Raw genomic sequence first — 26,800 nt, 5'->3', positions numbered from 1 at the left:
TCAAAGGCAAATCACTCATATTTTCTCTCAAGAAGTGATTTTTTTTCAAGTGATTGGAAGATGACAGAAGCTAGAATTCCTGCCCTTGCTACATGATGTTTACTGCTCATAAGAAAGTGGTGGAGAGGAGGTGATGTCAGATAAAACTGTGTATGTATGCTAGGTTAGGGTTTGAACCCAGTGGCTTTTACAGTTTCCCCACAGTAGGTCCTTGTTAGAAGACTGACCTGATCCAGAGAGAGAGGAGCTGGTGTAGTCTAGGTTCAGACATAGGGAGCATTCATTTCTAGTCATAGCTCCCTACAGACAAATCACAACCACCACAGAATGATGGGCTCAAAACATGTCTACATCATCTGGAGTGACATGAACCTAATGATTCTATCACTCCGAGAGTTTTATTTTGGCTTTAAGTTTCATTCCTGGTTATCTACACAATGCTCTAAAAGGAGAGAACTGTAATATGTCCCCACCCCTTTATATCTGATGTTCTGTCAAATAATATTTATAACCAAAGAAGCACTCAAAAAGCTGAAGGAGTAATTTGGGAGAGATCGTGCATTTCTAAGTGAGACTTGATTAGGTTTCCCTTGGGATTGTGGAGCTGGGGGAAGAAAAGGGCAGGAATGCTAGGGGCTGGTGGAATGGCGTAGGTGGGAAGGTGCTTGCCATATAAGCCTGGTGACCTGATTTCCATCCCAGAGCCAATAGAAAGGTGAAAGGAGAGAACTAATGCCACAAAGTTGTTCTCTGACATGGTTGTGTGTATACATATGCACACACATACACACACATGCTAAGGCACACACACAGTAATAATAATAAGCAAATAAAACAGGGCTAGAAATCTTAGCAAATTTATAACTTTGTGCTATTTGAATCTTTATGAAATATTCATGCCACTTTTATGGACTTCCCTGAGTTCATGACTGTTGTTCTATGGTAACCTTTCTAGAGAGCATACCAGGCACCAACTATGGAGTCAGGGCTTCCTTCATATGTGTTAACTTCTGGAAGTTAATCAAGATATTTCTGTAGCATTGTTTACTGATTTAGTCAATGTAATTTTGTCACTTGGGATATCTATTTTATGTCTATCATTTCTTTTATTTCAGCTCTTCTTTATGCAACTATTTTTGGAAACGTTACCACAATTTTCCAGCAAATGTATGCCAACACCAACCGTTACCATGAGATGCTGAACAATGTTCGAGATTTCCTGAAATTATATCAGGTCCCAAAAGGCCTTAGTGAACGAGTCATGGATTATATTGTCTCAACATGGTCAATGTCAAAAGGCATCGACACGGAGAAGGTAGAGTTGTTCATTATTGTTTATTATTATCATTATTATTATTATTATTATTATTACTTTTATTATATTTAAGCCGGATATTTAGATGTATGTACATTTCCCATTCACAGTTCCCTTGTGCAATTGCTATATAAATGTTTACTATAATTTTTGTAAGTGACATTTCAATCAATCACATTTATTGAGTGCTTAGGAGGTATGAAACATCCAACTATTAACTATCAATTAGTACCAGTCATGATATTCAACTGAGAAAATTCAGTTTCTGAAAACAGTTCATTATTCCATTCCCCTGTGATACTTTCACTCAGTAATTTTCTGTAAAACTCTCTGAACACTCTTCTAAGAGAACTATTTTTAATTTTTCCTTTGACTTGCTGACGAGTTAAAAATTCCAGGGGGCTGGTGGGATGGCTTAGCTGTTGAGAGATCTTCCTGCCTTTGCTACTGTCTGGAATTATATTCTGAGCATCTATGTCTGCCAGCTCACATCTGCCTGTAATTCCTACTCACAAACTCATACATGGAGACTTTTAAGAGGATGGTCTTATCCGGCATCAATCGGAGTGGAGGTGCTGGGTCCTATGGGGGCTAGTTGCCCCTGTGTAGGGAGTAGGTATGTGGGTGGGGAAGCACCCTCTTAGAGGTAAAATAGAGGGGGATGAGATGGTGGTTTGCAGAGGGGAAACCAGAAATAGGGATATTTGAAATATAAGTAAATAAAATAACCAATTTTTAAAAGTTTATTTTTAAAAAGAAAAAAAACAGAATGAAACTTCCCTGTCAAAAATTCATATTATCTTCTTTCATATTTTTCATAACTTTTTTCTATCACATGCATAATTAATTTTCAATCTTCCCTTGAGTTTTCATACAATAGAGATAAAAGTCTTCCAATTATTCTCATGTCTCATTTTTTGTTGATTTTGTTGTTGTTTTTGAATGGTAACTGCCTTCCCCCTCACCTAACTTATCCTTGGACAAAGAAGAACCCAAAGTTTTCCATTAAAAGCAAATTAAAGTATTCTCATTATCCTATACAACTTGATTTGCTCAAAATGTAAGGGATGTCAACTAGAGCTGGCACACAGGAAGTGAACGCCAATCCTGAGTTATAAGCATCAGTGGAGACTATTTTGTGTAGAACACTTTCTTCTGACACCTGTCAAATTGCAAGATACCCTCTTTGCCATTTCTAGGTGGTATGTGTTTTTGACATGAGCATGCTTGTGTGCATGTGTGTCTGAGTGAGTGTGTGTGTGTATCTAAGAACTACTTTATAAGTGGAGAACATACAAATGATCAAAGTAGATGTTTAGACAGTGGAAGTTCGACAGATAGCAAGTGAGTTTTAGATCAGAGCAGGGTTTGTGAGGCTCGGACGACTGAGGAAAGAAAGGAAACATTTATATATTGTTGGAATGGGAATTAGTACAATGGCTATTGAACACAGGATATCCCTTCAAAAACCTGAAATCAGATCTACCAGAGTATCAACCTGTTCCACTTGTGGGTCACTAGGAAATGAAAGTAGACTGTTACACAAGAGCGACGTTTGCACTCCTCTGCTTCCTGTTCGCTATTCACAATAGTCAAGTTAGGTAAACAGTTAAGGAAAAAAACAGTGAAATCCTGTCTTATGTAACAAAATGGGTGGGGCCAGAGAACATTATGTTAAATGGAATTAGACCTGGAAAGACCTAGAATGAGAGGAACTCATGGTGTCTCCCAGTCAGAGAACTCAAAAAGACAACTTGCAAAAAAGATTGGTAGTTATCAGAGGAGGGGAAGAGAGGGGACAAGAGGTTGGGTAAATGTACTGAATCACACTTAGAGTTGCTTTTGAGAACCAGAAAGAGCAGATTTAAGTTGATGTTTCAAATATAAAAGCTTTGCTGTGTGTGTGTGAAACATGCCCTGACTATTGATTGCTTTCAGCCTAGTAGAGAAATTCCCACTCAGATCAGATGTATGTTAGCTAGGGTAATAGTGTATGCGATTTAAGGGAGACACAAGCCAGATTCTGGGCATGGAGAGGGGATGTGGGGATTCCTAGTAATTATATCTTCAGTGAGACTGTGTTTAAAAAATGCTTTTTAGACTATATGCCATATGCTACCAAACAAGAAGAAAACAAAATTTGCATTCATTTCTGTGATGTTAGTCAAGAATCTAACAACAGATCAGAAGACTCACAGGCATATAGGTCATCTTGTTAGCTAGTAAATAGTAAATATGACACATAACATTAAAATGCAAGTAAAATAAAACACATAACATTTAAAATACAAAAGCAATGCTTGAGGATGGTCACAAAAAGCAATTGAAAAATGGCTCAGAGTTTAAGTGCAGTTACAGTTCCTGGCACCATAATAGTGAGTCACAACCATTTACATCTACAGCTGTAGGGCAGTGTTTTTAACCGTCCCAGTGTTGCAAGCCTTTAATACAATTCCTTATGTTGTGGTGACCCCAAATCATAAAATATTTTCATTGCTACTTCCTAATTGGAATTTTGCTATTGTTATAAATTTTAATGTAAATACCTCTCTTTTCTGATGTTCTAAGGCAACCCCTGTGAAAAGGTTGTTTAACCATCCCCCTCAAAGGAGTCATGACCCACAGGCTGAGAATCACAGCTCTTGAGGGATCTGATACTCTCTTCTTGTCTCTATGGAGTCCCCCATAACCATGTTCATGCATATGCGCGTGCATACACACACACACACACACACACACACACACACACATATGAAGAAGAGAGACAGAAACACACACATACATTGAGAAAACAAGTTAAAGAAAAATTGAAACACTTAGAGTAGAAATAAAGCATCAACAGCAAAAGTGCAAAATCAGTTTTTATAATTTGTAAAATATTTTTATAAATCAGTAGTGTAAAATATGTTGGCAACTAAGTGAGCCAAAGATATAATTAAAGTTATTTAGACACTGAAAAATGTCATAAGGCATGATGCTGACTGAGTAAATTAGTGGGTGCAGTTCTCCTCCAATAACCACAACTTCACTAGCACTGAGCATTAGCTAGGTTTTCAATACCAGACATGGTTTTACCCTTGTCGAGTGGGTCTTGAGTTCAATTAGAGAGCTGTAGGTTACCCTCAAGGTATCCATGCAACTAACGTGCCTTTAGGGTTACTCCTGCATGCTGATTGTTGATGTGGTTCACAAGCATTGTAGCTCATGGGATTGTTGCTTGCCTTCCTCCTTTGGAAGCTTTCATAGCATCTTTTGATACTATAAAAGCTAATTCTCTGAGAGGGAGTAATTGGGTTACCAACATGACTGTCCAAATGTGAGCTAAACAATGAGGAAACCAATGATCATGCTAAACTGGACAGGATTTAAGCCATAAGGCTTCAGCCTTATACGAGGAACTACAAGCAACTATGGAAAAGCTGAAAATGGGAGAAGTGCTCTTCCCTAGAGGAGAACACATCAGTTGATTGTCTGGTGCCAAACAATCAGTCCTGCACATGTAAGATGATATGGTCTAAACAGGTCATATTTATATGCATATATATGCATGTAATAACAATTAGTGGAAAAACAGGTGGTGGAAAAAGAGTGGGGAAGGGGATATGAGAGGGTTTGGGTGGAGGAAAAGAAAGGAAAATATTGTTACTAAGTTATGATTTCAAAAATATAATCTGAAACAATGTGTATCACTAGTAAACATTAACCAAAGCTCACTTTTCTCTATAACAGAGTAAAATTAAGTCATTAAGACATAATTTTTAGGCACATACAAAGTACCCTATTTTAGCAAAAAATGTATTGCCTAACTCTGGCTCTACACTGTAATTCTGTAAACTGTGTGAAATGGGTTGAGTATTTTCTGAAGCGATTTGAATGAGACAAATTCATCAGAGCTGGTAGTAGAGCTCAGCCCTGTAGCTTTCTATTATTTTTTCTTACGTCATTGCAGTGATTCCAGCCTATGTTGTGACTTGTAAGACTCAACAGTCTCAGCTCACTAAACCTGTTCTCTCAACTATATACTATTCTCTGCTTTGCAGGCCCAGTGAATCTGATCTGTCCAAGAATTAGGCTCCTGGTTGTCTTTAAAAAATATATTCTACTGACATTCCCCAGCTCACTTAATAAAAACTGCACCTTCCAGTGTCTTAGGACAATCCTCATTAAATCTTGTCAACGTCACCTACTAACACCTTCATTGCCCCATAAGTGAGTGCTCCAGTTGACTTCACTGCTTTGTGTTTCTGTGTAGGTTCTCAGCATAGGAACAAGGAACCTACATGGCCTCTCTATTTCTTGGTTTTTAATCTTTTCAATCTATTTGGTACATCATATGTGGATCTCTGCTACAAGCACAGTGGAATGGATTGGAATAATTAAAATACAGTTGTGGAGTGATAAAATGAAAGGTGGAAAGCAGTAATTATATTGATTCAGTAATTGCACAATCATGGATCTATGGATGTAGCCAGGGTGCATCTACAGAAAAGAGTGTCAAGATTCTTAGCAATTACTCTCTTTGATTCAATGTTTGCTTCCTATATTCTGTAGTATGTGAGGTATGTTGTCTTAATATATATTTCTTATTGTATAGTTCACTTATGTTTTCTTTTAAATATTTTTCTTAATAGTTATTTTTAGGAAATTTACACAAGCACTTAACAAAACAAAGAAAACAAATGAAGCTTGCTATCTTTTTCAATGTCTCTTTCTCTGTTAGTTCTAAAACAGCTATTTTTTTCAGCTCTGTGTACAATGGAATTTAATGATGCATTGCAGCTAATTAAAGAAAAATCTTCACTCCAATTATTGTGATTTCCTTCTAGCTTCTCCACATATTTAGTTTATAGATTTTTGAATTTAACATCAACACACAAGCAAATTAATCACAGTGATTTAACTCAGCCTTAACCAGCTTCTATTTAGTACAATCACTATACTAATGGGGGGATTAGAACATTTTTTTATCAGAGAAGTTTGTTTTCTGTGGTTTGAGTTTTTTTGTTTGTTTGTTTTTGTTTTTCCATTGGGAAGTGCCTAGATTAATTTTATCTAGTAGACAACATTTTATTGACTATTAATACTACAGGTACTTTGTAATTTTAAAATTTAATAACAAAATCCATCCTCTGTTCTTTGCCACTAGCTAACATTCTGTACTTAAAGTACTGAGCAATGGGTGTAATGGGAGGATTTACAATAAAAGAAGATTATGGGGGCAATAGAAGGGATGATGGCTAAAGCTCATAAAATTCATCCTGACATTGGAAATAACTTTTCAGGAAAACAATTTAAATGAAAAAAGTGGGTTATAACTCTATTTTCAGTTTGCAGGACCACACAAAAATGTACAACTTATAATGCTTTATAGAGCAGGTACTTTTCATTACCCTAGAGTGTCCATGGCCTCTTTTACCGGTTACATTCTAAACCCTTATGATTTTTATTTACACTTTTTACTATCTTTTCAGCTTTAACACTAATTTTAATAACCATTATGAATTCTCAGATCACACATTGTACTCATTACATCTCTTTATATGTGTTTATGTAGGCCACAGAAAAGCTACAAAGGTTTAAAAAGACTACAACAAAGTCCAAGAAATTCAACAAAGCCTTAGTGGTGGCCTAGATGGAAGCTGATGTAGATGAAAAGCAAGGAATGCAAGGTCAAAGGGTTGATCTTCCATCAGCACAGATTGTAGCTTCAGATAAAAGATGCAGAACCACATCTAACTAGTCTAATGAATGTAGCTATGGATGGCAATTTTTGCAGGCCATGTCAGCAGTGGCAAAGACCCAGATTTCCTGGAACTATCAGTGGCATGATGCTTTCTTGGGATGGTCAGGTGACCAGTCCATAGGCGCTTTTGTGATTTCAGTGTTAGGTGTCACCTCTATTGGGTTCAGATGGGAGTATTGTACATGTCCTCAGTCTCATACACTATTTGTGCTTTTATTTATCACATTATCTCTGTTCTGTCATGGCAATGGTTGGAAATGGCGCCCTTACACCTGGAGGAAAATACTGTACTATAACATCCTTCACAAAGAGCACTGATTAGTGTGCTATGCTGAATTTATCATATAAATATATCACAGGGATACAAGAAAAGCAACCTTGCTAGGGTGGAAGATTTGGTAGAAGTATTTTTTACTTGGTTTAAAAGAGGTAACAACCACCCCGATACAGCTGATACAGTTCATATTGACCACATCAACTATTGTCATCACCTTCCAACTAGATATTTCAAAGAAATAGCATCAAAGGCAGCATACTGCCTCAAAGGTGAACAAGGTGGTATACAATTCTGACCATATGACAGGCAGGTAAAGAAAATATAAATATTCTATTTGGTTAAGGGAAAGTTGGAGAGAGGGTGAAAGGTAGTTTTAAAAAACCAAATCCATTTGAAGAACAGATCTCTGGATTTAGATAGGCACAGCTGAACACAAACCCAATGAACTCTTAGGTCTTCCACACTGTTATTGATGCCTCCCCACTGCCCAGTCCTTGTTATTTCTATTGAATGAATTTAAGTGGGGCACACAGGCATAGAGTAGAAAAAAGACTGTATTAGAGGATGACATGGGACACTCCCAAAGATGAGGGAAAACCCGTTGTATAGGAAAGTATCTTTACTCGGTAAGACTTGACAGCAGCAGAGGAAACACTGTGCTGACTTACAGGTTTAGGTAGGTATGGTGATGTTTTTAAGGACCAAATAGCTTTCTGAAAGGTGTTTTCCTGTGCAAAATGATTGACAGGATTATTTAGATTAACTTTTAAGGAAGAATAAATGGTTTGTCTTCTTTTCTTCCTTTGTTAGAAAGCCTGCAGCTAGATAGTAATCTTATCATTGTCCTAAAAGTTCAGAAAGTTATGTTTCTATGCAGGGAATCAGATACCATCCTTTTGATCCGTTTTTACTTTTACAAACTGATAGAGAGGTGGAAAGAAGAGAGAGGGAGGAAGGAAGGGAGTGATAGTCAGAGACAGGAGGGAGAGGAAAGGGAGATACAGATGATAGGTAGACAGGTAGGTAGATGATAGATAGGTAGATTTATAGATAGATGATAGATAGATAGACAGATAGATGATAGATCGATAGATGATAGATAGATAGATAAATAGATAGATAGATAGATAGACAGACAGAAAGATGGGGATAGATAACATGTCAAAGAAAGATCCTTTGTGCCCTTTGAACCTGCTGCTATGTGAGCAGTTTTGTAATATTGATTCTGAGAGCACATCAGTACCTATAATATCTGTACCATTTGGTATTCTACTATTTGTCACACCCAGTTCCAGGGCAATCATTTAAAAGGTTCTGTATAAAACTTACAGAAAAAAAAACTATACTAATTTAACACTTGTTTTTAGCAATTTTTCTGTTCTATTGTGCTCTCTCTCTTTTTCTCTCTGTGCATGTGTGTGTGTGTGTGTGTGTGTGTGTGTGTGTGTGTGTGTGTACATGGGTGCACATACATGTGGAGGCTTAAGCTTTATGTCAAGCACTAACTTTAATTGCTCTTCCACTTTCCTTATTGAGGTAGCACCTCTCAGTCACATCCAGAGCTCTCTTGTGTGGATGTGGATTCTTTCCATCTTCATAGGATTACAGACCAACTTCCCTACACATCCAGTATTTTATGTGGGTTCTGGAAATCTGGCTTTTGTCCACACACTTGCAAGCTAAGCACTTTAAATGTACTTATATGTGTAGTTTCACAATGAAAGTAACTAGCCTATTCAATATGAGAAAGGAAACACTCACTTTAAAATACTATAAATTTGTAGATTCTCTGATGGAGCCAAGGTAGGCTAGCCATGGAATATATCTCCTGTAGGCTAATGTTACCTGCTTTTGCACAAGAGACATGATGCCTTTTCAACTACTTAAAATTAATTAATTAATCAAGTAATAAACAATATACATTTTATCCTTTTAAACATAGAAAAGTCTCATCTCCTCACCTTGTTTCTCAATTGTCACTTCCTAAAGTGATATACAGTGAGAATTCGGACTTGTGATTGCCATTTTTTTTTTAAGCTAGCCTTCAACCTACCTAGAAAGGTAAATTTTTTAATGCAACTTCTACCATGGAGCAGAAGTTAAATAAAACACCACTCCAGGGTACACTAGAGGTGAATACAAACATAATACATTATATTCACATATTACAATGTCATAATGAAAATCATTTTTACAATTAATACACACTAATAAAACTGCTGGAAAATAAGAAACCAGAATGATCCTAGTAAACACACAATAGAATTATTATAAGCAAATAGGAATGCTAATTCTTTCTGCAATAAAATACTTTGAATTCTCAGGTGTGAATTTTAATTTCTCATAGCTTTTGTAGAGTTTGAGAAATTTCAATATATTCTTCATATTATTGTTGGCTAATATTATTACTTAAGCTTTGTATATGTTCTCTAATAGACAAGGTTGTTTTTCTATGTGAATTTTAAGGAAGAAGCATATTATAGCTGAGTTAAGTGCAAATGACTCAAACATCTCTCTGTGAATAATGCAAAACAGAATCTTTTTATTTTTGCTGTATCATGTTGACATTACTTTATTTCAACAGTGCAGGCTATTTTGAACTTTATTTTGTGACCAATTGACCATTAGTTTTTGAGGAAGGTCACAGGGAATCATTTGATAGTTATAACAGAGAAAGGAACAGATGGAGTGGTCCACATGATGCCATAATGACTTAGTAACGTGGCTTCATCTAGACTACAAGCACTGAGTCCCATCCTTCTGGGTCCACATCTCTGGATGTGAAGAAATACAGCCACATTCCTGACTTAGCTGGATGGAGCATGAAAAGGGATCACATCATGCCTAAGGAGGGTAATCAGTTATAAGAGAGGTGAACCATTTCATTCACAGTGATGATCATACATATCTTTTCTTCTCGGGCCATAAGCTACAATGGTTGCCATATGGTTAGCATCTTTTTTTTTTTTATTCTTTACTTGATATTTAGCAAGATTACCATTGTATTTAAATATACAGCTGAAACATGAACTGTATCACAGTTTATATAAGTAATGTTTTTATATATGTATACATTGAAAACAATATATAAGCATATTCCAGTCCTTGAGGAAACTTTAATGAGTCAATCTGCATGCAGACCATGTCATACCATGAGTTGGTGTCTCTATCCAACTTGTTATTCTATTCCAAGCTGCTGGTGGGTCTGTTTTTAGACTGGACCCCAAATTCTCAGCAACAGTACCTACTTTTGAGTGGAATCATTGGGTTTCTTAGAACTAGAGACTTTTTTTTTTTTAGTTAAAGGTTGAATTATGCAGTCAGATTTTATAACTACTTTGCTTCAAATATGCTTTCTTTTCCTGGGGTTTCTCTTAGTTTTATTGCAATGGTTTCACTATGCTGTTCTTTTAAAAGAAATTATTTATTTTATGTGTACACGTGTGTGTGCCTGTGTATGTGTGTTTGTGGTCCATGTACATGTGGGACCAGCAAAGGTCAGAAGAGGGCATCAGATTCACTGGAACGGATTAAGATGGCTGAGAACCACCTTAAGGGTGCTGGGATCTAAACCCAGGTCTTCAGTTCAAATGACTGTAACCACTGATTCATCTCTCCATCCTGACTGCTTTGTTGTTTATTATTTTCCTTCAGTGGTTATATGATTTCCTTCTCCCTACCCATCTCCTATCTCTTTCTTGGATTTTATTCTAATGAATAAAGAATGCTTGTTTTGGTACTGATTTATTCGTTCTTTAAAAACAACATTTATCTCTTTAACTTGTCATACCAAATAACCATGGGCATCTTTACCTGACATAACAGAAGGCAGAGAGAAGATGGATAAAGATGTAGGGAATACCTTAAAAGATAGAAAGGAATTACAATACAAGATAAACATTCTTGCTGAGTATTGAACATCAATGCTCTGAAGTCCCTCCTGATGTGATTTTTTTGCATCAAAGAGAGAAACATATCTGGCTGGTAAGCGTGATGGTTTCTTTTTTCAACTTCATTTTTTATAAATCTGGAATTTTTTCAAGCCCTTCAGTTAATTTCCCATTTTCTCACATTAGTGACCTCCCTCATTTCTTGGGCTTCCTCAAGGATGCTTTTCTTTCCTTCGTTTCTGCCAGAGCAGTCCAGATGATAGAAGGCATCAATTGAAGAAAACCTGAGTTGCTATAAATGTTAAAAACATGAAACCTTTTATCCTGCATGAGTGCCTGGCTCCCACATGGTAAAGCGAGGCATCTTTATCTTAATGGCTCCACGCTACCTTTAAGTACTTGCAGACCCAGCTTCTTTTGACCCAGGCAGGGTCCACTCCACCCGCCCTGGCTGCATTTATCTACGGTGGTCCATGACCACCCCAATGTGTTTTTTACTCACTTTCCTTTGGCATTTTGTTGCCAAGCCTTACACATACACATCCCAACTCCGTGGCAGGCTTTGTTCTTCCTACCACTTCAAACTCAATTAAATCACCACACCAAAGAACATACCAAAATACTCTGATCCAATTGGTATGATATAATTTTCCCACCTATATAAGTCAAATAATTCAGTACAACCCCATCCCTTATTAAATATTCATAGCAACCGTATCCATTTAAAGATGCACCAAGAGAAACATCCACATCTGCCTTCATGTTGCCTCCCCTCAAATCTCCTTGCTCCTCCTCCTGCTCCCTCCTTCCAATACTTTTCCCTGCCTACCTTTCCTTCACATCCAATGATATGCTGTGCCTGCTCTGTTGTATAATATCATCCTACACATCACCCTTTCTGCTTGGAGTCAGTGACTAATTTACCCTATCTTAATTCTAAACCAAGGGTGAAAATCCCAATGTGATGCGGGTGAATTCTGTCTTCTCTTCTTCTAACTATAAAAGCAAATGTGAGCATTAAATCTTTAACTATCTTCAAAAAAAATAAACCAGCTTTTAAAATACATTTCCCAAACTATTCTGTCAAAGAGTCAAGCAGCTTATAATCTCTCAATGTGTTCAGGATAACTTGCCTTCTCACAGCAGAACTCCAACAGCCTATTAGCAGAGGCTGCCTCTGTGTTTCTTTTGTTTAAGGTTCCCATGCCTGAGACATCATGTGACTCAACATTGTTCTGGCTTCTTCTTAGAAAATAAAACTTTCTAACTAACTCTTAGGCTTATAGCCTTACATTTTTAGTGGATTACTTCCAAAATATTGCTTTGCAATATATCTTATCTAGGTGGGCAGTTTATATCTTTGTCAGTTGGTTGTAAGCGTATTGTGTAGAGGGATTGTGGATTGAGAATTTAACATATAAACCTGTTTGGTAAGTTAATGATTGTGGAGTCATGTTTTTACCTGGATGTAAAAAGCAGTGTGTGAAAGCAACACACCAAGGAAGCCGTGGACCACCCAAGAGAGAAGAAGCAGAGAGGTCAGTGGGCAGTTTACAGCTGGTGTGATAGTGTCCAAGTGAACTTGGCTCTGCACTAGATCAATGATCACTGAGTGATACCCTGGTGCCAATAACAACAGAACCTTTTAATTTTTACTGCAACAGACCTGTGTAGCAGCAGATTGTATAAATAGTGAAGTACTCTTCAATATTTGTACTTGCATAAAAATGTTGTCAGGCATTGTACACATAGTTGTAGAGCAATAAATACAAATAAGCACAATTATTGCTCTTACGTGACTTGGAATTAATGAAAAGAAAGAAGACAGAAAGTATGAAGAAAAACATATGACTGTAAACTGTGCTGATGCGTGGGCTATAATACAGGGGCTAGACAGAGTCTGATGAGGAAGATTAATCTAATTCAGTTTGGAAGGCTGTGTGGTGGAATTAGAAAAAAAGAATAATAGAATTTGGACAACAGAGTTTGACAGAAATAGATACTTTGCTACCTTTAACAATCAGACACAAATTACCTTTGTGTTGATACCCAAACAACTGATCTAAAGATGGGAAACACAAAAAAAGGAGAAGGAACCAAGATCTTAGGACCCTGTTAAAGATTAATAAATCATCAGTTACCCACCATTATCTACCTATATTCAACTAATTCTTCATGCTATTTAGAAATTCCACTCTAAATCCAATAACTATACTGATTGATACAGCAACTTATTGGTACCTAAATCTGCCTAAATTTCTTAGTACATAATTGCTTAGACTATATTAAAAATGATGTGGGTCATTAATCGGTGACTCCAGTCATATGCCTTGTGAAAGCACAGACAACACACATCTTCAAGGATATAGTAGTGTCCGGAAGACTCTAATATCACATTTCAAAATGGTGAGTTTGTTGGAAGAGTAGCACAGTCCTTTTATACAAAGTTAACATGTGCTGTTGTTCCTGAAATGTGCCTTTTCAGGCACAAAAGAAAAAAAAATCTTGTGATTATATAACCATTTTATTTCTAAAATGTTAATTTAATGGTAACAGATGACTTTTGTGTAAAATTGGAAATAAGAACCAGAAAAAGAAGAAAGTACATTAAATCCCTCATAATCCCACTACTTATAAAACTACATTCTGGAACATTTACTCTATGTCTTCACAAGCATCTGTGTGATGTAAATATGTATAGGCTGAAGGTCCTGAATTTGAAATGCTTGAAATTGAGATGTCTTTGGACTTCGGGTATGTATTAGATTGGGGGTTTATATATAATAAATTTGGTGTTATTATATACATGATGTGGTATCTATCAAAGTCATTTGATGTCATGTACCTCCTGAGCATGTAAACTAAAGGTAATCTTATATAATGTTGTTAGTATGCCTATGTTTTACTGCAACCCAGCTCATGAGTTCAAATGCAGAACTATTCAGTTGGTATATTTCAAATTACATTTTGATTCTTTGTAGCAGTTTGAATATATTTTGATTATAAAATTTAAGATGTTCAATCCTTGTTGTGGAAGCCTGTGTTCTTTTCTGTGAATATATCAATATATTTTTTTATTTCTCTGTTAGAGTACATTTAAGGTTTCTGATTGTTACATTAATATAAATGGTGGAAATGGGGGTTTCTGGATCATAGACTTTGCATAGTTCATTGGCTATGTTACTTTTATGTTTTTTTCTTCTAAAATAACAAATTGAAACTCTAAACAGTATACATTCATGTAGGTTCTCTTTAAGAATGCCATTATCAATGTTTGGTATTGAAATTGTGAAATTAATAGACCAATTAGCAGCACATCTGAGTTTCTCTTTTTTCCAACACATACACACTGCAATTGCTGCCATTCAATACAACAGAAGCTAGGTTGTAAGGTTCTGTCTTGAACCAAAGAGATTTTATGGGTTACTTACAGAAACATGGGTTAGAGATTACATATTTGTCTTAGTTAGGGTTATTATTGCTGTGATGAAACACCATTATTCAAAAGCAAGTTGTGAAGGAATGGGTTTATTTAACTTACACTTCCATAGCACAGTTCGTCATTGAAGGAAGCCTGGACAGAACCTTAAACAGGGCTGGAACCTGGAGGCAGGAGCTGACACAGAGACCATAGGAAGTGCTGCTTCCTGGCTTGCTTCCCATGGCTCGGTTCAACTTTTTTCTTATAGAACCCTGGACCACCAACCCAGGATGGCACCACACACAATGGGCCCTTACCCATCCATCACTAAGACAATGACTTACAGCTGGATCTTATGAAGACATTTATTTTAGCTGACGTTCCTTTCTTTCAGACAATTCTAGCTTGCATCAAGCCGACATAAGACTAGCCAGTGCAAATGGAGCATGTTGGTGACTTTATCAGCATAAAGCCCACCTTGCAGTCAGCTCTACCAGAGATACACTGCTTTTATGATCTTGGATCTGATGGCTCTTGCAACTTTCTAATTGTCCTCAGTCTTATGATACTCTCCCCACTCCTGAGGGTACTGTTTCAGTTCAAGGGAAATGGTTACATTTACTTCACACCACCCATCAGTCTGTGGTAGACCAGTATGTCTTGCCATACCTTACTGTTTTTACTCTTTTGAGTAAGCCCTTTGTACTTTAACACTCACCACCCTCCTGTGGCCACTTAAATGTTTGGATAGTATTGTTCCACATATCTCAGAGCTAAACGATTTGAAACTGTGTCTAGATGCTGAGCTGAGGGAGATGTAGTTGGTGATCTCATACACATGCCTCCTAATACAGGCCAGAGGTTACATGGAGAAACCAATGTGACGATCTGAGGTCGCCACTCTAAGAGTAAAACCAGACACTGTGGATGGAATACAATGTGTACGAGACTCCATCAGCAGTGAAGAATCTCTGGTTCTAGTATGGGAGGCTCCCACTGTAATTTTCAGATGATCAGTCAAACTTACAGTGGGATTTCATATTCTTTAATGATCATTTCTATGGATTGTTAAGATTAAAAATTAAGTATCCATGTTGAGAACATCTAATGAGAAATAAGTGTAGTTTTCTCTTAGTACCCAGGAAAAACCAGAAAGCTGTGTTTAAATGAATAGTTTAGTATTCTAACACTTGTACAAACTCCTTCTTGACAAAAACTGAGGAATTACTGGGAAACCTCTTGGGAAGGACCAGTCACTGTTGACAGAGAAACAGAGCAGGCCAGCCACTGGCCTCCACACAGCTGCTTTGATTATGATCTGAAGACAGTTAAAAATGACACTGCATATAGAGACGTCGTCTATCTAGTCATTGTTTTACTTCAGAATTCTTGTAAAGTCTTAAGTCAATGGCCATATAATTTCAGGATATTTGTAATAACATATAATTCAAAAATCATAGGGTACAATGTGATTAGATTTTCAGGTATTCAGCTATTCTCAACACAGTTGAATGTCCCTCTTCCATGGGATAAGGAAGCAAGCCAAAACAGCTCCTTGAGCTCCATGTGCTTTGTACTATGGATGGCAACACACCATTATCATTGAAGTCATTTAGAAAACTTTAGCTGGTCTATGACTGGATAACCTTGTAACATTCTTATCCATAACTGAAGAACAAACTGGAAAATTCTCTTCAAAGCTGGTAAAAATCCTCTTAATGCTGAAAGCTGAGAGCTGACAGGAAGTTTAGATAATTCAAAATTTTTTTAAAAGCATTGTTACTTCCTTTAGAGATCCATTTCCCTATTCTGGTACTCAATCACCAGTGTTCATGTAGCATCTATCTAAACTAAACACACTATTACGTCTTTCGGATGATAATGGTGACTATGAGACAGCTCCTGCCATGAAGTGCTCAATTTCCTGTGGGAATGCCTAAATGAAGCTCCATCCTTAGACGCCCCCCCAGCACTGGTTTTAACTTTATGCAAACAGTACTGGCCCACAGTGGAACAGTACCTGGAAGATGTAGCTCAAGAGTCAACTGTGCTTTCTGTGGGACTCCTAACTGTGGAGGCAGGTGTAATTTATGACTCTTTTGCCTGCTCTTGAAACTCTTCTCCTTTTATTGGGCTGCCTTGTTCAACCTTGATGTGAGCATTTTGCCTTGCTTATTGTATTTTGTTTTTTCATGCTTAGCTGCGGTCTTTTGGAAGCATGCTCTTTTCTGAAGGAGGGAGAATGGATCTGTAGAAAATGGGAGAAGGAGATGCGGGAGGAGTGGAGGGAGGGAAACCCATGGTGGGATGTATTGTATGAGAGAAAAATCTATTTTCAATTAAAAAAATGAATGAATAGGCTTTATTTTTGAATGTGTATATATACTCATATATACATATAATAACAATCAGTGAATAAAGAGGCCATGAATTTGAAAGCAAATGGGAAGGGGTATTTGGGAAGATTTGAAAAAAAGAAATGAAATAATGCCACTTTATCATAGTCTTAAAAATAAAATAAATACAAAGTTAAAAAAAAGAGCAAGAGAGCTCAGCTTCAGAGAATGCTGATTAATTCTTCTTAGTGTTATACATTCTTTCTCTTCAGGCATGATGATAAATGCTCCATCTGGTCCTACAGTGCCCGTTCTAATGAAAGAGAGAAAGAGAGAGTTGGGGGGAGAAATGGAAGGAGGGACAGAGGGAGGGACAGAGGGAGGCAGGGAAAGAGAGAGAGAGAGAGAGAGAGAGAGAGAGAGAGAGAGAGAGAGAGAGAGAGAGAGAGAGAGAAAGAGAGAGAGAGAGAGAGAGAGAGGGAGGGAGGAGGGAGAGAGAGAGAGAGAGTGAGTGGGAAGGAGGGAGGGAGGGAGGGAGAGAGAGAGAGAGAGAGAGAGAGAGAGAGAGAGAGAGAGAGAGAGAGAGAGAGAGAGAGAGAGAGAGAGAGAGAATTGTGAAAAAGTAAATTATCCAAGGTGCCAGAACCAAGTGGCCAAATCAATCTGATTCTGATTTCTAGAGTTCCAACTCTACAGTTTATGCTTCAGTCCTTCTAACACCTGCTCACTCATGTACTTCATACCTAGTGGGTCCCAGATCCAGATCTTCCATCAGTGGCAGAAGTGAATCTGAATCAAAATGCCTCTCTCTCTCTCTCTCTCTCTCTCTCTCTCTCTCTCTCTCTCTCTCTCTCTCTCTCTCTCTGTCTCTCCCTGTGTGTGTGTGTGTGTTTGTGTGTGTTTGTTTAAAAAGGTAGTAGCATTAATAATATTTTTCAAATTAGTCTTGGATGATTTCTGCATTGTTATCATTTATGGTAGCAGGGTTTTTCGGTTAACTTTGTTTTTCCCCTTAACACCTAGAGGAATGGTCTTCACTCACACTGATAATGAGGGAAATATAATATTCAGAATGCACTGTGCTTTGGGATACATGAAAAATATTAATCCTTATGAACGTATTATGGTTACATGATCTCTGATTACTACTTTGCAAGTGCTCTGAAGTCAAGTAATAGCTATGATTGTAATAACTTTTATTTCTAATTTCATTAATGCATAAAAGATATGTATTTTATTGAACTGAATTGGCCTAATTACAACTGGGAACAATAAAACCTGGAATTTTAGTAAGCTTATCTGGCTAATTTGGAATGAATATTAGATTAATATTAGCATTTTTTCCAATATTGAGAAAATGTTCATACACTCATATTAGTGTAATGCTTAGAAAAATATGCTTGTATCTTTGTAATTAGTATGGAGCATTTACAAATATATGCAAATATTGTTTTTTAATTCCCTCAAGAAATTAAGTTCTTTTAAAAAACATAATTTAATGAACCAATTACTGTGCATCTTGAGATCATAGTCAAGCCAAAAAGCAGCCAATGACAGTATTAATAATGGTCCCACAAGTGAGCCTATTATTTGTGCAAACCATATAACAAAACAGAAACAAAAATTATTTGTGTTTAACATTAACATTTTGTAGAATTTTAAAACTCATATTTTTGAATTTACATTTATTCGAAGAAGTGATAGTAATAAACTCTCCCTAAAACCTTTGTTTGGCTTTATGAGGGTTATTACAAATATTTAATGAAGCAAAGATAAAAATCTCCAGTAGTCTAAATTTGGTTTTCTGCCAATGTATTTCTGAAGTATATGAGAGGAGACCAGTCGAGCTGACTGGGAAATCGTGACATTGACATCACAAGCTCTAGTTTCTAACTTGGGGTTATTACATTAGAAGCCAGCCTTGGACTCTTGCTTATGAGAGACTTAGTATTTACCCAGCAATTACTTCACAGTAGGACATTTTCTAATTCACCATGGCTCATGCCTCTCCACACAAATTTTAAAGAAAAAGTTAGGAAAAGCCTTTGAAACTGTATCACTTATTACCCTTAAAAGCTTTGTAAGAATATTAAATATTATACCATGGAAGGCAAACACTTCCTCACACAGAATTTGTTAATGAACTTTAATGTGTCTATTTCTTAACAAAATTGAAACTCCACAGCATAGAAAGTCATTTCACTTTATGGATAACCTCTTAACATAGTTATCAAATATTTCCCCCTTATGACTATATATGTTCATGTTGATTTATACATAAATTACAGGGTTCATACACAACTAAAATCAATTAAGAATACGATATTAAAATACATATAAACAAACACACATACAGGTGAAGTATGGAACATGTCAAAACTAACCACCTGGAGTGTCATTGCTATGAATTTGGTCATACAGATCTTTTGATCCTTTTGGCAGATGAGTTCTAAAGAGAAATGCTTTTGTCTATTAAGGGAGTGAATGCATTTGTTCAGGTATAAATAACTTTTGTCTTGCAATTGATCCTAAAAAGTATTTGGTTATATGGAGATTTATTCTTTTTTTTTTTCAATTTTATTGGATATTCTCTTATTTACATTTCAAATGTTCTACCCTTTCCCCCCACAAACACACTCCCCTCCCTCCTCCCCCTCAGCTTGATTTCATGAAGGTGCTCCCTTTCGCAATCACCCTCTCCATCTCCGTGCCTTTGCTGGTTGATGATGTTGTTCTTCCCATGAGGTTGCAAACCTTTCAGCTCCTTCAGTTCTTTTCCTAGCTCTTTCATTGGAGTCCCCGTTTTTAGTCTGATGGCTAGCTGCAAGCATCCTTACCTGTATCTATATGATTCTGGGAGAGCCTCTGAGGAGACATCCATAACTGGTTCCTGCCAGTAAACACTTCTTGGCATCAGCAATAGTGCTTGGGTTTGAGATTTCTGCTTATAACACTATGGAATATTTGTTGAGATCAAGGATCAGCAAACTTCTTTTATAAAGGACCAGATTAGAAATACTTAGGAGTTTGTGGACCATGTAGTCATGTACTCAACTTTGCCAATGAAGCATAACTAGAGCCATGACAACGTGCCAATAAATGAATATCATCGCATCCCAGAAAACATTATCCACAAGCCTATTAATCCAAATTCTATGTTTTCTCAACACCATAAAGTATCATCTTTCTTTCGGTTTATATCCTTTATACATGTAAAAATGTAAACCATTCCTTGTACTCTAGACATGCACTTTCAGGTGGCAGCCCATATTTGGCCTTCAGGCTGCAGTTTCCTGACATCATTTGTAAAACACTCCCTTCCCTCTTCCTCCTCAACTTGCTTCCATGTTGGAAGCTTTCTGCCATTTTATCAGATCTCTACCCTATTTAAAATTGCAGTTTCTGCCATCTCAAGGGTCTTTTCTATTTGCTTGGCTTTTGTTTTCTTCACAGGCTTGCCATCACTTGAAGCCTTATAGATAAATGTTCCCTCTTAACATTTGATTCAGACTAAATGTTCCATGTGGATGGATATTTTTCTCTTCTTGGTTCACTGTTGAATATGTTGCACCTAGAACTTTGCTGAGTAAACTGAAGGCATTCTATAAGTATTTATTCTTTCAAGGTTATAGGTCTTGAGTTCACAGGATGTATACGTTTAGAAGTGCTGGAGTCTTGTCTGAAATGCTCTTGTCTCAAGCCCCCTAGCTCTTAGGTCTTGGTTTGCACACTGTTTTCTCACTGAAAAAAAAATCCCCAAGCTGTGTGGAGTTTCACACCCTTTGGGTTATGGTGCTTAGGAACTGGTGGGTGGCTCTGGGGAAAGGTGCTCTCCTCCTGATCGCAGGATCCCAGGTGTTGGTTGTCTTCTAGCTACCCTGAGCTGCAGAGAATGCTTTTCTCTCTTCCTGAATTGTTAATAAGTTGGTATGTATATTCTATAAGGAAACATAAAATAGAATTAGAGGCTCACATTTATGATGTTTTCTTTGTATTGGGATTTCTCAGATCCTGGTGCTTTTGTACCTGTCTGATGAATTCAGAAGTCCTCCCCCCATTCCATTTGTTATCAAACACTGTAGTTGTTCTCAATGGAAAGATTAGTTTGCTGTAAGGAAGCTTGTCTAGTTGGATGTTTTCTATCTTCTGATGATGAGAAGAAGTCTTCAGCTGTGATTCCCAGTTAGAACAGAAAGGTCGAGGAAGGGGTAAATGCATAAAATATTGCTGTTGTGAAATGTGAAGGTGTAATGAGTATTTATTTTAGATTATTGTTCTTACCAGCAACAGAAATGGATTTATGTTATCTAGCCAAGAGGGTAGAAATTATATAAATAATATAAATATAAATATAAATATAAAGAAATATAAAGGAGTTTTATAAATAATACAATAGCTGGAGACTAATCCAGGTGCATATGGTGATAGCAAAAATCTACACAATTCCAAATATGAAGGGGTAGGAGTGCTACGTAGTAGGAGAGAGCTGGTAGACAATGCCTTGAAGATCTTTTAAAAAAACAAAGGGTTTTTGCTAATAGATACTGTGCCTGAGTTCGACCATCAAACATTTACAAATATTTAATTCCACAGTGACTCTCTATTCTCCCATTTGGGGATGTTCTAATAAAGTGAGTGACACATAACAGTTTGTATCTGATTTCAAGGAAATGTAGTCCTTTCAAATTTAGCCCATCTGAAGCCAAAAAGCATTTGAAAAGGGACACCTAAGTGCAGAAAAGCGATGTATTTGTCATGAAGTTGAGGAAGATACAGTAGATGTTGAGAAGCTTGAACATCTGAGGAGAGCAGTTGGAGTGAGGCATGCTGGTCATGCCGCTGCTACATTTATGGATGGTGTTAGGTGGGATAAACGCCAACGGGTGAGTCCAGGCCTCTCAGAAGGTTTTTCGAAAGAGCTGTGTGTCATCTGTGAGCCAGGCTGCACAGCACTCCAGATGACGACAAGGCTCTAACGTTACATATGCCCCTACTCACTACAGGTAGACCCAAAGTAAAACTCTATTGATCTTCTTTGCACCTAGAAGTAGTTACAGAAAGAACAGGATTTGAAAGTCAATCAGATCATAGGTCTGATATTGGCCTTGGTGAATTAGTGCTAAGTGGACCTGTGTTGTAGTGTTTACAATGAATAAATTGTTTGTATCACTTTCCTGTTTTCTTTATAAAGATTTATTTTATTGTTAAGTGTGTGCATGTGTGAGTGTGTATGCATGCACATGTGTGTGTGTGTGTGTGTGTGTGTGTGTGTGTGTGTGCAGGTGTACACAGAGGCTCCATACAACCTCATAATGGAGTGCTTTAAGTGAACTCTGTCTTTGACAAAGTTAGATCTCACATTAATGTGACGGAGGTTTCATGTGTGAAGAATGCCTGTTGATCTTGGCTTACTAGGGACTGAAGTTAACAGGTGATTTTTGAGCCTCCTGATGTGGGGGTTAGGAACTGAACTAGGTCTTCTGGAAGAGTAAGAAGGCTCTAAACACTGGGTCACCTTTTCAGCTTTATTTTTCCTGTTTATTTCAATGTCTGAGCCAATTCTATCTAAGAAAACAACATTGAAAAAATAGTTGCTGAGCATAAGTTTTAACTTTGGGAGTGAGAGATTTGGTCTGCTCCTCCACAAACATTAAACCATGTGATCTTAGTGTTAGTTAATTAGTTAGTTAGGCTGCTAGTTATCCTAGTAGTTCTCATACAAGTCCCTCAAGCCTTTGGCTCTTTTAGAATGTGGCACTTATCTCATTGAAAATGCACCATACATTTTGTATTTGCTAAAATGTCTGTCTCGGCTAGTATATGAGGAGTTGCTGAATGCCACAGCCATACATGTGTTATCTGAGAGATAGGACATGGTTCCAATATCCATGGATGTCCAATAAATGAGTTATCTATTCATTGGATAATTTATTCAAGTTTATATTAACCCAAATGAATCAGTAAGAGAAAGACCAAAGATCTCTATGAGCTGATGAGATGAAAATAATATGAATGCTGTTGATAATACACTTAAGAGAATCTGTGATCTCAGTGGGGGGGGGGGAGCTCATTTCCCTTCTTGTTTCACCTCCTCAGTATGTTAGCCAGCTTGCTGTTGCTGACCAGTTAAGATAAACAAATGTCTGAGGGGAAACTTACAAAGTGGGCAGATGTACCTGAGGCCACAGTTTCAGAGGCTGAGCTCTCATAATGGAGTGCTTTCTGTGAAATCTGTCTTTAACTAAGTTAGAGCTTATGCTAATGTGACAGAGGCTCCATGTGTGAAGAATGTTTGTTGATCTTGACTTACCAGAGACTCTAGTCATTTGAAAAGCTACCAATTACTTTCTGAGAAGGCCCAGGTCTGAGAATCTTTGCTTTCTTTCTGTTTGGAGATACATGCAATCCTACAGTATACATGTAGAGGTTCTTTATACTTGGTTCTCCACATGTTAGCCTCCTGTACAACTAGAAAATCAACATTAATCTATGTCACTAATGTTATTCAGATCCATCAGTTTTATTTAATTGAACAACCTTATTTAAAAAAAAACAAAGATAAATGTACAGATTTTAAGCTCTTTTGCATAAAAGTATATGAATACATTTTTGTCAGTACTAGATTGTTTTAAAGTTTGATAGTATGCATTAAAATCTCACTAGTTACAATGAGCATAACGTACATGTAAAGCAAGATGTAACCTGGAATTAGTCAAAGTTTTCTTGGTGTGGAAAGATTAAGCATAATGGTTTTTCATTTTCTTTTGTTTTTTTTTTTTTTTTTTTTTTTTTTTTTTTTTTTGCCTTTGTTTTTTCTTGAACTTTACATAGTCTGTGAGTTGTTTCTGGGGTGTTCAGAGCTTTCTGGAATTAGTATCCAATTATCAGTGACTGCATATTGTGCCTGTTCTTTTGTGACTGGGTTACCACACTCAGGATGATATTCTTTAGATGCATCTATTTTCTTAAGAATTTCATAAAGTCATTGTTTCTGATAGCTGAGTAGTACTCCATTGTGTAAATATACCACAATTTTTGTATCCATTCATCCACTGAAGAAGATCCATCAGTTTTATAATGACTTTTCGCTAGTTCTCCCCCTCTAGTCTTTCTTTACTTCTGTCATTCATGGAGTCATATAAGCTTATTCTAAAATTCATATTTTAATTTGCAAGACCTAGAAAAGCTAAGAGGTGACTGTCTGGATCACCCAAGATTTTCTTCAGTTCTGCTCAAGCTGTTGTGCATGTCAATGCTTTGCTCCTCCATATTTTTTTGAAGGCAATCCCCTGGTACAAATTCACTACAGTTTCAGTGTTCACTAACTGGCAGGAATTATGTGTTTCCTGTTTGGAGCTGTTACCCTGGAGAGTCTGTGAACAGTCATTTGTCATTATGCTGTAGAAAACAATTATTTCTTTCTGTTGGGATAATGCTCAACACTGTAATCACTGGGTCACATGGTAAGTTCACATTATTTTTATAAGAAGCTGACACACACTTTTCCAAGGTGGATGTGTCATGCTGTATGCACCCTGGAAGTATATGGGACACACTGATAATCTCTTAGAGAATCAATATTTTAGGTCTAGATGAACAGTAGAATAATGTGTTTAATCTGTGCTTTCTTGATGGTTAATTATATTGAGCATATTTTCTTGTTTGAGTCTTTATTTGTTCTTTCCAGTGAAATATCTGTTCATGTGTTTTGGCCACTTTATAACTGGATATAACTGGATTTTAATAAATGTTTGACAGTTTTTATGTATTCTAGATACCAGGCCCCTTGGTGGGAATGTGGTCTGTATTTTTCTAGTCTGTAGTTTGTCTTTTCAATCTTTTACAACACATTTTCACAGCACAAAAGATTTCCATTTTGTGGAGGAACAGTTTTTTCTTTTTTAAAGAACTCTGTTTGGCTTTAGATTCTGAACATATTCTGCTATGCCCTCCCAACCTGGTGTTTTTAGTCCCGTTTGAAATTTTATTAAGTCTCTTTTTAAACTTTGAATTAGCATTTGTGAGATGTGAGGTTCAATATTGGATTTCAGCTTTTTGAAGAGAGGCCCAATAATGTCTTGTTGCCCTATTTCCACTTGTTGAAAGACTATCTGTCCTCTAATGAGCTGCCTTTGAACCTTTATAAAGAAATGAATTGAACATATTTTTCATTCTCTTTCATTAACCTGTGTTTTTCTGCTAACTGTATACTTTCTAAAGCACTGTGATGTTCGCTACCTTTCAACTTGCAACACCTGCTCTGTCCCCCACCCCCAGTGGTCTTATCTCTTCCAAGTCTTGCAATTTAACATTTAGAATAAGCTTGCTATGTTTGCAAACAGATGGCGTGGAATCTCGGTGAAATCGTCAGCAATTTATCGATTGGCATAGAGAGAATCTGTGTGTTTACCATGTTGCATCTCCTAGTTTCTCGATGCGGTATGTCTTCATTGTTTTAGATACTCGTTGACTTCTTATCGCTAGCGTGTCATCATTTTAATAATATGGATGAATGTTTAGCTAGACCTGATTCATTTTCTTCAGAGCCACTAGGAATGGAAGTATGATTTTTCATTACTGTGAGTTATTTTTGATGTAGCTTTTTGAAAGCTTCTTTGATACCAGGCTGTCATCTATTGTTTATATATATATATATATATATATATATATATATTAGTGTCAACATGTCACCTGCAGTAGCGTGTCTATTCATTTCCTGTGTTCCATCAGCCATGGCAGAAATGAGATTATGTTCACAGGATTTGGGACTTTAGTTGAATTCTTTGAGGCTTTGAGAGACATCTGAGAGCTTCTGTCACATGTAAATCCGGCACAATGGTGACAGCTTCTCCTCATGGGGCATTTTTGCTTATTCCAGTACTCATGGCTATTTTCTTGGAGATGAAATTGTGACAAGTTTGATTTCTAAGGAAGAAATGGTATTATTGACATGTCTAGTTTCTCAGCTGGAAAAGCACTGAAGACAAATTCCAGCATAAATAATTCATGAACTCAAATTCAAGCCAGGCTTTTTCCCCCTTATACTATTTTAGTAACGTCACACTGCTATTTCCAAGAGGTGATCATTTAGTATTTAGGATATTGAAGACTAAAAATATGTTCAAAAGAATTTGTTAAACTTAAAAATAAAGTTTATTTGAATATTCCACTAAATATGATTCTGTATATAAGAAAAGTTTTGTTCCAAAAATATTCTATCATCTGGTCACCATAATATTTTTATGACATAATATGTTACATGTCATGCTAAGTCAATAACTCAGTAACTATCCGAATTCCATGCTTATTTTCACATGTTATCGATGACGTTGATAAAATCCTAATTAAAACAGGTAGCCCTGCATTGGTAATTGAAATTGTCATTTGCAAATTACTTAAGAAAAAAACGCTTCCACTGAAAATGGGCTCTATGACTGCAAAGCTAATTGAACAACTGTAAATCAATCCCATTTTTCCTTTAATTTGACCTGTGTGGCCATCTCATTGATACTAAGACGTTTCTAACTTAAACCCCTTCCCCCACAGGCCTTGAGGTGATATCTATTATTTCCCTAAAAACTAGATTTGTGCTGCAAAACGGAAGCCTTCTTTTGTAAATTTGACTGGTCATTAAAGTTTTACTGGTGTTCTGGCAATAGAGATAGGCAATCTGCATGAGAAATTATCTGGAACTATTTTTAATACAAACTCATATACTTACCACTACATATAATATACACTACATGCACATATATATGTACTTATAGTTATGGAGTGAAATTAGATACTCAAGCCCCTCAAACATGCTAGTCTACAAA

General features: G+C 36.7%; 1 protein-coding gene across 1 annotated transcript in view; it reads left to right on the top strand.

Annotated features, from left to right (window-relative positions):
- The window catches only part of KCNH5 (potassium voltage-gated channel subfamily H member 5), a gene marked incomplete at both ends in the record, with an annotated part of 292,205 nt that overhangs the window by 179,239 nt on the left and 86,166 nt on the right, over nt 1–26,800 (top strand). The window contains one exon of the mRNA XM_080914667.1: nt 1,116–1,315. Coding sequence (XP_080770793.1) covers nt 1,116–1,315 — 200 coding nt within the window. The remainder of the gene's footprint in view (nt 1–1,115; nt 1,316–26,800) is intronic.

The sequence above is a fragment of the Micromys minutus genome (genome assembly GCF_963924665.1).
Source record: "Micromys minutus genome assembly, chromosome: 1".
Lineage (NCBI taxonomy): Eukaryota > Metazoa > Chordata > Mammalia > Rodentia > Muridae > Micromys > Micromys minutus.
Note: the sequence above shows the minus strand (reverse complement) of the source record. Positions and strands in the feature narration are given on the sequence as shown.